Source organism: Clarias gariepinus, chromosome 9, assembly GCF_024256425.1.
Source record: "Clarias gariepinus isolate MV-2021 ecotype Netherlands chromosome 9, CGAR_prim_01v2, whole genome shotgun sequence".
NCBI classification, from domain to species: Eukaryota; Metazoa; Chordata; class Actinopteri; order Siluriformes; family Clariidae; genus Clarias; species Clarias gariepinus.
Genome location: NC_071108.1, coordinates 6,571,660 through 6,585,000, shown reverse-complemented (window position 1 = coordinate 6,585,000; position 13,341 = coordinate 6,571,660). Strand labels below are relative to the sequence as shown.

Sequence of the window (13,341 nt, the reverse complement as noted above, 5' to 3'; positions counted from 1 at the left end):
GCACACACACATATATACATACACGCGCACACACACATATATACATACACGCGCACACACACATATATACATACACGCGCACACACACACATATACATACACGCGCACACACACACATATACATACACGCGCACACACACACATATACATACACGTGCGCGCACACACACACACATATACATACACGCGCACACACACACACATATACATACACGCACACACACACACACATATACATACACGCGCACACACACATATATACATACACGCGCACACACACATATATACATACACGCGCACACACACACACATATATACATACACGCGCACACACACACACATATATACATACACGCGCACACACACACACATATATACATACACGCGCACACACACACACATATATACATACACGCGCACACACACACATACATACACGCGCTCACACACACACATATACATACACGCGCACACACACACACATATACATACATGCGCACACACACACACACACACATATACATACACGCGCACACACACACACACATATACATACACGCGCACACACACACATATACATACACGCGCGCACACACACACATATACATACACGCGCGCACACACACACATATACATACACGCGCACACACACATATATACATACACGCGCACACACACACACATATACATACATGCGCACACACACACACACACACATATACATACACGCGCACACACACACACACATATACATACACGCGCACACACACACACACACATATACATACACGCGCGCACACACACACATATACATACACGCGCGCACACACACACATATACATACACGCGCACACACACACACATATACATACACGCGCACACACACACACACACATATACATACACGCGCACACACACACACACATATACATACACGCGCACACACACACACATATACATACATACACACACATGCACACACACACGCACATACACATACACACGCACACACATACATATACATACACACGCACACACACACACACATATACATACACACACAGACAGACGTCTACACGGTTGGGCTTTATTTTGCCATGCTGTTATCGGTCATGGTGGTTCATAATCTTCACATCTCTACACTTAACATTAGGTTCCTCTAACTGTTTCCTGATAAACCAAATCAACTCACTTGTTTATTTAGTCGATTTTTCTCTCTATCGTTTTCTGTGACTTTGTGGAATTTGAAAATATACTGTGCTACAACTTTGCTGTTTTGGTGTAAACACTGTTTCGGAACAAGACAGTTTTCTCTTTTACAAAACTGAGAACAATGTGAAGGAAAAACTTCAGAAACTTTACCCTGAACATGATCTCAGGCTGGCTGAAGGACGTCAGGGTGCAACTCATTGTTCATAGTTTTTAAACTGACATCCACATAATCCTATATACTGTACACACACACACACACACACATACATATATATATATATATATATATATATATATATATATATATATATACACACACACACACACACACACACGCACAGTACACACACACATGTAACAATTTTTTTAAGCAACCTGCGTAATGAATTGTAGAAACCATCTTGTTGCTTTAACTGATTCTGTCTGTTGAAATTCGACACCATGTTATGTACAGAGAAAGGGTGCGAGGATGTATTTATGGGTAACAAACCAAAGTCCAGTGAAATTGAAGACCAGTTTCTCCTAGGTATGTGCATGAAACATATCTCCTTATGCTGCTTTTTGTTTTTAAATTTCGGCGAGCGTGCTAATTAAAACAAGAGCGTGCATGTCTCGGTGTGCGGTAAACTCCGGCGCTCTGGTTTGCTGTCATTTCTCTACAGGCTCGCTTCACTGCTCTACAACAAATGTTAATGAATAATCATTATTTGAGTAATTCACATTAAGAATTGAACCCAATGAAAATGTATTAACCTGTAAGGTTTGTTTTGCATAATGTTTCTCTGCAGCTCACTTATCAAGTCAAACCAGGACTTTCCGTTGATGAAATTTCTCTTGAATGAAATCGTAAAACCGAACGACATTTACAGAAGCACTGTACTTCGAGCACAGTTCGGGGATGAGACTCTTAGCAGAAGTAAAACATTTGCTTTGCACTTGCATGGCAGGCGAAGCACATTGTATTTGTAATAGACTCGTTTTTGCCAAAGAACCGAGAGGTGGTGTTTTTGACAGGCTTATTATTTTTCTTTAATTCTGTTTTGTTTATTTTGTAAATTTCTCACATAACTAATTTGTTGGGATTGTGTTGCTAGAACTGTTTAAATAAAAGCTTAATGCAGAAAAAAAAATGTACGTCTTGTTAATAAAGCATTTTTTTTTTTTTTACATTGATTATGTTTAGACATTTGGCTAGTCATTTCCTGGTCTATATATCACAACCTGCTTTTAAAACTTTTTTTAGTAATCAATTAATAAAAAAATAAAAACAAATATAAATAAAAAGATACTGATACCTGTATTACTGTTCAGCTGGACCTCACTGCTGGACTTCACCACCCTGCCATTGCTCGACTCGGTCTCTGGAGTCAGCTGATCTTGGCAAGACTCCGTGTTTTCTGGGTCCGGTCTGTCCCCTGACACCGGCTCTTTATCCTTTATCCGTGTCTCTTTCGGATGAGGCGCTTTAAAAGTGGAGTGTGATTGTGCGGAAACAGAAGTGGACTGTGCTGGAGCGAAGAAACTGCCGTCTTCCTCATCATCAATGTCCCAGGCATCGTTGGTGCTGCGGGCAAACTCGTGGAACGTGGACGGCTTCTTTGATTTGACGCTTACTGCGTTCGTCTTTGGAGTGTCTTTCAGGAACCTGACCATTTAGAAAAGTAGAAGAAACTTTAAGTGAAAGAGATTCTCAAGAAAATTTTATTCAAACAATTTGTTAAAAAAAAAAAGGGGGGGGGAAGGGGGGGCAGGAACAAATGCTCGACTTGGACACTTAGGTTCAACGGGCAACAGACTGGGATGGATTCGAGCACAGGCACAGAAACCAATGAATACAACAAGTTAATTATCCACTGAAGGCTCGTTATCCATGCAGGCAGCTGCACTTACGAGCAGAGTACCCGAGGGTCCACAGGTGGGTACCGCGCCCCGTAGATAGGCTGCAGACTAAAAGAGAGCAAATAACGGCAAGAGAGACAGACAGAATAAGAGAAACAGATCATGCTACTGTGCAAACTTTTTTGTTTTTTGTAAATAGTAAGAAATTTGAGTATCATACAAATACGATAGCTTGAGACATAATTGAAAGTCCAATTTTTTATTATGATTTATTTTTAAACCACGATTAATAAATGACTCATTCACTTGTAAAGACACTCACTGAGGCCACGCCTCTTCTTTCACTGAAACTAGCCTCTAGTTTCATTAGACTCTTCTCTGGTACAACTATGCACCTTCCTTATTCACCTTCCTTGAAACTGACACTCACAGAAACCGCACCTCCTTCACTGGATATGTCATTCACAGAGGCTACACCTCTTTCTATGCGACTGAAGCACAGAGGCCCCACCTCAAATTTCACTGGTACAAACATGCAGAGGCCACGCCTTTACCTTTCCTGGAACTGACAATCACAGAGGCCACACCTCCTTCAAAGTGATTTAGTTATCTAACTAAGTTAGTTATTTAGTTATATGAGATAGTTATCTCACTTAAAAACCATGCGCAGTGGGCCTCCGAGTGGCGCTAGTACTGTGCTCGACGTAGATCGAGAGTTTGATTCCTGGGTGATGCTGTAACCTCTTGCAGTCTGAGGTCTCTCAGAGGGGAGGGATGAGAAGTACTTAGTGCTCCCACATTAATCACCGCTCTACAGCCAATCAGGGGCGTATCAGTTATATCTCGCCAATTTAAAGTGTAAACCGACTGGTTCATCTCTATTATAAGTGCAAAAGTAGTTTTAATAAAAATTGGAGTCAGTGTGTCAATATGGGAATCGGCACATAAACGAATCGCAATTTATAACTTAATATCTCCCCCAACAAAACGGGTAGCTTTTAGCATCTTTTCCTGAAAACAAAGGAGAGCACACAAAAGGATTTATATCCACATGTGTTGGCTCAGCAAGGAAAACTGCTTTATGATGTACTCTTAGAACACCGCAAATCCATAAACGGAGCAATTTATTTCTGCAATCTTTATAAACAAGGGCAAACGGTTTGGGCTTTGGCCTCAAGAAGATAAATGCAGCATGGCTGCTTCGTATTATGGGGCTACAGAGAACAATGGTGGTATTTTGCAGATTCTGCACAAGGCCAGATGAACGTACTGTAAAAGAACACACTGTTCACGTCAAAATCAATGAGAGCTGAAAGAGTCTTGGTGAGAACACAAAGACAAATAATCCTCCGACAGTGTCGCTGGGTGAGAACAGGAGACTTCCCACGTAGACATGCTGTGCTCTAATCACTTTGCCAGAGGCAACTGTTATCTTCATCACATGGTACACATCCATTCTGTTCAACACACCATTTTGGGGTTATGGCTACACACTAATGGTCTATCTGCCGTGGACTAATGTAATAATTACAATATAAATGACTTTCTTTTCCTAATCTACTGCAGTACCCAGGTGGCAAGATCTCACGCTTCTCGCAGCAGACGGTCGCATCAGATATAAAACTAAACGACGCTAATGGCCATAATTAATGATCATCTTTTTTCTTGGTGGCTTGGATACACAATACTCGCAGCGCAGCTTCTAACCGTACACTTTCCTACCTTTAAATACTGTAGTATATACATATATTAGCTTTAGATTAATCAACATACAGACATATTTGTTTGTTAAATCTAAAACACTGACTTTACTGACTGCTTGAGAAAGAAAATGTACATCACTCACATGAGTTAGCCCAAACATGGGGGCGGACATTTTCCCCCAACGCTCGGTAAGTCATAAGGAAATGACATAGAATGCTGCAAAAGTCTTGATCCACCCATCCTTTCTTTATATTTTGCTCCACAGAGCCAGAATTTCTTGAGTCTTGAGGAATCATTCTCCAGACTTCCTGAAGGTCTGTTTTGTCTCTCACTTTCATTTCATTCGTTTCTGAAGCAGTTATATAGCAGTTTCATAGCAAAATGTTTTTGTTTGTTTATTTGTTAAGCCACAACGTGACCTTTGAATCATTCATAACTTAAGGCATAAACCAGTGAGATTAATATACTGGTGATGCTGAAGTGATGGGTTGTTCACGAACGATTTGTTCTTTTTGAAAAAGTCTTGCGCGAATCACTGCAAAACTCCTGTAGGTTATGTACAGGAAACAGAAATTAGGAGTTACCTTTGAATCTTTTAGTCCGAATCGTTTGTTCTTTTGTCACGTGACTCCCATAGACGCTATGAAGTGCAATAGATTCAAAAGAAGGACGATCCGACTAAAAGATATGAGAGGTGAGCGGCTCATTCTCTTCATCTGTATGTCCTTAGCTGCATTGTAATATTTTCATTACTGGAACTAGAGCCAACACTTACACATTTGTGTATGTAGACGTGTTGGGGGTCCGTTTATTGTAAATTTAACATTTTATTTTATTTCTGATCAAAAGAACGAAATGAACTAAATGACTTAAAAAAAGATTTATTCATTTTGATGAATGACATTCAAAGAACTAAGTTACTAAAATGATTCAAACTTCCCATCACTAGAATACTGAGCGATCGGAACAGACGAGAGGGGAAATGTGGTTGCTGCGAAGGTTGTTATATGAACAACCAAATTTTGAATTACCAGTTTAGAAACTTTGCAGCATGTCACGCTAAAACAACTGTTCTCATTTCTTTATTTTATTCTACATTATATAATTTACTTTTATTAAATGAATAGGGTCCCAAGACTATAGAGCTTAGTACTGTAATTCCACTCAGATATTAGCACTTGAATGCAATGCGGCACTATATTTTAAATTATCTTGTTTATCTTGTAACTTTTTAAAACTTTAAATTGCAAATTCAATATATCTGAAGTGATATTTGATTATTTTGCTACAGGTCTGCAGAGACTTGCTGCCTGTACCATTAAATGAACTAATGGAGAGAATCCTGCAGCACTAGTTAAAGCCAGACTGCATTCACTCGGATCACAGAACACACTGAACAAAACGTCCTGTACTGAATAGTACGAATATGAACATGCACGCCATTAAACCCCTTTAAGAAATAAATAAATAAATCTGAAACCTTAAAGTCAGGGTGCATATGAAATGGATTTATAATATGAAACACAAGATGGATCTTGGAACTACATTCCCTGGCTATTGGGGATGGGAATCTGATACGATATTTATAACGATACCCAGGTGCCAATTCGATTTGCATCATGACTCTGTGATCACGATTTTATAATTATCCTAATTAAACATTAATTTTGCTTATTAGATTTTGTTACAATTCTAAACAAACTTTAAACAGCTGCCACTGTTGCACCCTTGAGCAAGTGGATTTAGATATATAAAGGTAGTCCCCGACTTACAAACGAGTTCCGTTCTGACTCGTAAGTCAGATTTGTTCTTTAGTTCAATAAAGTGAGACTTGTACGCCTTTGACACGGATATACAATGTAAAGCTTGGCTAAATCTGTCCCCTTTCCCACACTGCCATCATGTGGCCAAAAAACATAATCACAACTAAGGAAATGAATCTCACATAATTGTAACAGTGTTGTCTCTGCGCCTTTAAAATGCGAGAGGAATCCCGTATGCCATTTTGTCTTAGAACTGTTTTCCACTGTATTGGACTGTGAACTCTGTTTTGTTGAGAATTTCTTTTTTGTTGAATAGGACTATTCACCAGTGAGGCCGACTCATTTCTCCCATACACACAACCCACCCCACCCGCAACCCACCCCACCCGCACCCCACCCCACCCACCAAAATTTATTTTAAAAAATGGTTTTGGAGTCATTGTCCTGATGCATGAATTATCACATGAAAGACTTGTGATACACCACTGAATTAGTTTTTTCCTCCCAATCTCTACTAGCTAGTTCCCTACATGCACCATGTAAAACATGATAAAGTTCATTGTATTTTCACTACTCTTAATTTTAACAAGACTATTTTAACAAGGTAACTTTTGTCTTTTTTTGTGATGTAATGCCCAACATGGAAAGGGTTTGGTGTCTCGACCACTCCCTCCATGTCGATCTAAAAAGCTGCCACTTGCTCAAAAGCACCGCATATCGTTTTTCCTTGACCAACCCCCCTCGACCAATCACGACTCAGAGGGCCAACATCACATCAGCTACACGCCTCTTACCCTGCAGCTACAACAGATCTCCACTGTACACACACACTTTACTTAAGCACACAGAAAAAGCCCTAATGTTGAATTACCACCCAGCGTGCTGAAGTGACAACCTAGAGTGTTTATTTATGTCCTCTACACACAGACACTCTATGGGTGTTAATTCCTTTGGGTTTTGTACTATGCATTTATGACCTTAAGGTTCTTTTAGCTTATCAGTTGTTCTTACATTCATCTGTTGAGAAACTGGTCGTGGTAAAAAGTCTATGGGTGCTGGAGTGGTTGTGCCGGGTGTCCTTGTGAGATATCAGAGGCCTTGGGTATGTTCCAGTACTGCTGTTAACATATGCTTGTCAACTTTTTTTTTTTCCTTTGGGCAAACCCTGGCAAGATATAAAGGGCAGCTGCATTCATTTATTTACCAAAGTTAGTTACATGGCAGCTTGGAGAGACAAAGTGACTCAGTACGCACAGTAATTTGGTTTTAATGAACTAAAATTGTACCGCACTGCTGTAGAATTCTTAAATCTCGTTCGTCAGCACCTCTGCGAGCAATTCCAGCATATAGATGTTTAGCAAACAGGCAAGTTTGTGTTTTGTGGTTTCTCAGGACCATGACTAGCTGCATGACAAAGCAACTTCATTTCCCATGGTGTAAAAGTAACGAGGGGAAAAAAACAGCAAAAGAAAACGTACAAAATTGTTTTTGCAATGCTGAGACGAGAAGCATTGATAATGTCTTAGATGATGGGTCATTCAGGGTTGCCAGATATATCACACACAGATGCCCACACTAGTTCATTTCCAATGGTCTTAAAAGGCTTCATGTTAATAAACAGTCACAAAACAAAATGATTGTGTAAAAATATATCTACAAAAAAGTGTAAATGAAATAAGTATTTTTGTAAAAAGAGTATGTTTGCAGGGGCCCCTTTTAGACACCCAATAGTAGTGTTTCGAATATTAACTGACTGAATGCACTTTTCACCAACATTTTCCTACTGTATTATTTTTAAACCTCTACCACTTAAAAAGTGTAATATAAGTCCCAGTTTGAATATATATTTGTATATATTCATATATGAAAAAAATATATACACTAGTGCTTGGAAGCCATTAAGCCTGAGTTTTCTCGGTTCGCCGGAACCATGATCGGACCTCCTGCTTTATATCTGAACCCCTGGCCTCACAGGAACTCCTTAAATGACGCAAACGTGAAAATTGGTTCGGACCGAGGTCAGGACTTTACGGGGCTGGGATGTGGCAATAACTCCCAGCCGAGTTCCTGTAATGTGCAAGTGGTGCTGGTGAATGATTGTGTGTTCAGTTCCCACAGACATACGTGTCTCTTCCGCAAGCTGGTGACAAGTTATCTGCCGATTTTCAAAAATTGGGTGTTCCACTCGCTGAATGTTCACGGGGAATGACTGCAACGGGCTCTGAGCCACCTCGGCTGATATCGCCATTCACGGATGTAAAATGTTCGCACCACTCAAATGTTTAATCGCAACTAAGAGTCTCATCAACGTACTGTGCTTAAAGCCAAAAACTTAACTTAATAATAAAATCAATAATAATATTATTATTATTAATAATTTAATAAAATGACTGTAATAAGTTTGTCTTTACAATAAATGTCATTATTTTGATTTAAATGCAGCACTAAAGTGTATAAGAGCAGGACTGAACTCAGCATGGCCAGAAATAAGTTAAGAAATAAGAGAGGGGAGGAAAATGTTAAATAAACCAGTTTGCTAAGGAGACCCAGGAATTCCAGCAATATTAAAATCAGACATATCATCTGGTCCATGTGAAAAGTGTAGGACCTGTAAGACAATGTGAGCCACACTGATAAAGACCCTTTAGATAAAAAAAATAAAAAATGAGGTAAGAGATCTTCAAGCTTACACAAGCTCGGTCGCCTACATTTTACTGTAACTTCACAATCCACTCCTTAGGCCTAATCCTACTGAAATACAGAATTACACAAGACAGTTTCTCAATGTAATATTTAGTTTCTATGGGGAAAGAAAAACTCAGACAAGCTTCATGAAATGTGACACAGCTGTGTGTCCTGTTCAGATAAAGGGAAATACCTAAGATAGTCTATCAGTAGTGACAGTTAGGACTTCCCGTTTTTTAAGAAGTCTGAAACAAGACAACATTAAAACCACAAAGCCAAAAATCACACTTGTTTTTTAAGCAAGTCATTCATATTATAACCACAGAAAGAAGGACAGTGATTCACTAAAGTGTTGTGATGCTTTCAATAGCCATGATTTAGCACATAGATTACCATATACACACACTTTAAAATGGAGACATATCATTCACAAATCACATGCTCACGATTCTGTAGGAAGTGAAAACCCTGATGTGCTTCCCAGCCCTATGTTATGATTGCCTGGAAACCTAGTTGCTAACATAACTTACAGTACAGGCGCTCCTGTTAATCACATTAACAGAGACTAAGGAACATTAACAAGGATACTATGATCATGTGGGACATTGTGTTTGTGTTCTCAACAAAAGTCAGTTGGGCAACTTTTTGTCTATTCATTTTGCACATAATAGATGTTATATAATTAATGCTGCACAGTTAATCAAATAAAACTCTAAATTGCAATGATAACCTGTGAAATTGTTTAATCTTTAAAGACTGCAGTTTGATACAGGTAATATATGCTTATTCAGGAATTCATTGTTTTTTTTTTATGTAGAGTTATGTAAAGTTAATAAATAGGCTTAAATGTGGGCAAACCTCCTTTTTCTGACATCATTTGCTCAATTGTTTGTTGTTGGCTTCGATAATACGAAATTAACACAAAACAGTTAAATATTACAAAACGTGTCAAAGTGATTTTTTAAATTTTATTTTATTAGAAAATCGTAAAGCCCTAATCTTTATCAGGCTTCTTTTTTTTAAAGCAAACTTGCAGTAAGGCCTATATTTTGTGTTCATTTCTAGAGATTTTTAACTATACTTGGCTATCAAATCAGTATTTTCTAAATGTTCTGATTGTTTTTACCGCACTAATATTGATAGATTATAGTGTTGAAAATTTGCAATGGCAATTATCTAGAAATTTTTTTACATTTTTTTGTACAATTATCTGTACTAGTACTAGTGATAAACAAAACAAAAAAAATAGCGGTGATCCCTTCAGTTGATCAGTGTCGGGTTTTGACCAGAGGATCACTTTGGTCTCGGTATTATTAATTAAAGCCACTGAATAGTACTGTAGACTACAGGAACACTGCTGCACCTGATACACACATACCATCCATCCATCCTGCCTTTTAGGAATCTCTATAGTCCAACTAGGGACCGTGGAGTCAAATAGTAATTACCACTGTATTTATTCCCATTTTTATGACTGTGGTAGGACCTCTGATCAACATTCATATGAACATACACAGACACATAGCCCACTTAAGTGTTCTGAAGAATACAAGAACACTGCTGCCCCTGATACATTCGTACCAGCAATATGCTCCCTACCATCAATCCACCTAGGAACCTCTGTTGTTCAACCAGAGACCATGAAGGCCATTGTATTTATTCCTATTTTTATGAATGTGGTAGGACTTCTGCTTAACATACCAGACAATTTAAGAACACCAATTAACCTAATCAGCATGTCTTGGGATAGTGGGAGGAAATCAGAGGAAACCACCCAGAGGAAAACCACCAAGCATGGGAAACTCCTTTTATAAACATTTATAACACTAGTGTAAGCACTCATCGTTAACGGGAAAAGATTTGGTAGAAATATTAAAATGGTTAAAGCTAAAAATAAGCTGATTAGCCTTAATGCATCAGTGATATTATTTCAGCTTGAAGTCCACGTACATGTCTGTCTGTCACTCTGTATGACAGAAAACTCCGCCTAACTTTTACTAAACATTTTGATTTCATTTATGGTTCAACTTAAACTTCAGTACTGCAAAAGTTGAAGTTAATTCTGTTCGTCATTTCTGCGCGATACTGCGACATAACATTTCACATAACTGGCCATTACTTAACTTCTACTTTAAATTTGAGCACTTCAAGTTCACAGACTGCTGTGGATACGTTTGCTGTAACGACCCATGTTTTATCTCACAACGGCACATTACATCACATCACTGCTTTTTTTTAGCGCCACGGGTGCGGAAAACGTGCGACAAACTGGTTCCAAACTTCCTGCAGAAAGAATTATCATACAGTACACTGATCTGTCCATTCATCTTTGAAGGTAGTCTGCCTGCCTTCCTTTTTCTTTTTCTTTTTTGTAAGCCATGCTGTGTCATGCTTTTGTTTTGTGTTGATGTGATGTAATCGGGCACAAAATTGGTCTTCATTTCTACTAAACATTTTGATTTCTTTTATGGTGCAGGTTTAACTAAACATATATATTAAAGTATTCATTCAATTCTGTCCAGCCAGTTTCGCGTGGTGCTGTGACATAATCTGGTTGGACAGACATACAGACATACAGACAGACAGAAGAATTTTCTGAGACGGGTTTCGGGTCCTCCGATGTATGAAACCTAAAGATATCATTGAAAGAGCGAGTTCTGACCAACGTACGGACAAAACCTTACTTTTATTTACATAGTTAGGCTATGGGACAGTGAGACACGATTCTGATAGCACATGACAACATCTGTTTATGTCCATGACACATCTGGAGACACCAGCTGACCTCCTGTAGGTTTGGACATTAACTACTGTATTAATAAGCCAGAAGGCTCACACATAAAAGTTTGTTTGGTTGACAACACTCAGGTTGAACTACACCAGCACAAACAGGATAAACAGGTAGTTAGTCTTCAAGCGGATTATAAAAGACAGAGACACGGGATGCCACTCTTTAGATTTCTCACCTTCCGGGAGTCTTCGCGTTCCTTCTCCAGAAGTGAATTTTATTATCGGCGGCCATGGCTGCAGAGCCGAATTCCCCCTAAACAAACATTACAGCATTCTCCCTACATTTAAGTGATGTTTCCACCAGCGGTGTGAATTTAAAACCTGCTCTTGTTACCCTGCATCACGACGCCTCGCCCTGTTTAAACGCTGTTTTTAGCAACACAACCTGAGCGGCTGAGACTCTGCGCTGGACGCCGCCATCTTGGAACGGCACTTCGTTCAACCGTGATTGGTTAAAGCTTCGAACAGGTGCAGGGGACTCAACCAATAGGAGCGCGCCGTACCACGAGGAGGCGGGATTTCTTTTGAATCTTGTCGATGTGACCGTTTTGACAGGTGCAGCCGCTGCAGTCCAGAGCCAGAAGTTTGCATTTTTCATGGTTTTTGATTAGTAAAGCAAATGATGTGGTGGAGAGTAGGAGGGTTACAGTGGCTTAAAGTTTGGCATAGCGTCTTCAGGGCTAGGAGGGGTTGGAATTTCACCCCCTCCAATGTGTGTGTGTGTGTGTGTTTTTTTTTCCTTAGGGTACTCAGGTTTCCCTCATAGTCCAAAGACATTCATTATAGTCTGAATGGTATTTTCAGATTCAGATTTTTTATAACGTGTGTGTGTGTGTTATTAATGTTATATGCGACAGGACAGAGCCCATCTTGGGTGTCCCCTGCCTTGTGCCCTGAGCTTCCTGGGATGGTCCCTATACCCACTGCAATCCTACACAGGATACACACAGTATGGAAAATCAATAAATAAGATGAATTATACAACTATATATATAGATTCAGCCAAAAATATGTATACACACGCAAAAGTATGATGTATATTATATTATATTAATATAACATTAATAATATAATCATATCATATCATAATTATTATAATATTATCATTTATATCAATATATAACATATAGCAATACATTTAGTATTAAAATATATTTTCTTTCCTGAGGTTTATATATATTTTGTTGGCTGACTCTGTATATATACTGTACAGTAAGTCCCCTACATACAAGCGAGTTCCATTCCAATTTGTTCGTAAGTCCAACAAACATTATCTAGGTACTAGAATACTAACACAATTGCTTATACACAATATATAATATATTACAGTACAGCCCTAACAGAATAA

The 13,341-nt window shown here is 38.9% G+C and overlaps 1 protein-coding gene across 1 annotated transcript in view; it reads right to left on the bottom strand.

Annotated features, from left to right (window-relative positions):
- The window catches only part of tbc1d22b (TBC1 domain family, member 22B), a 72,024-nt gene extending 59,606 nt beyond the window's left edge, over positions 1-12,418 (bottom strand). Inside the window, exons 1-2 of the mRNA XM_053504122.1 lie at positions 12,170-12,418; positions 2,508-2,857 (exon numbers count right to left, since the gene is read on the bottom strand). Of these exons, the coding sequence (XP_053360097.1) occupies positions 2,508-2,857; positions 12,170-12,225 (406 nt within the window). The 5' untranslated portion in view covers positions 12,226-12,418. The remainder of the gene's footprint in view (positions 1-2,507; positions 2,858-12,169) is intronic.
- Between the last annotated feature and the right edge of the window lie 923 nt (positions 12,419-13,341).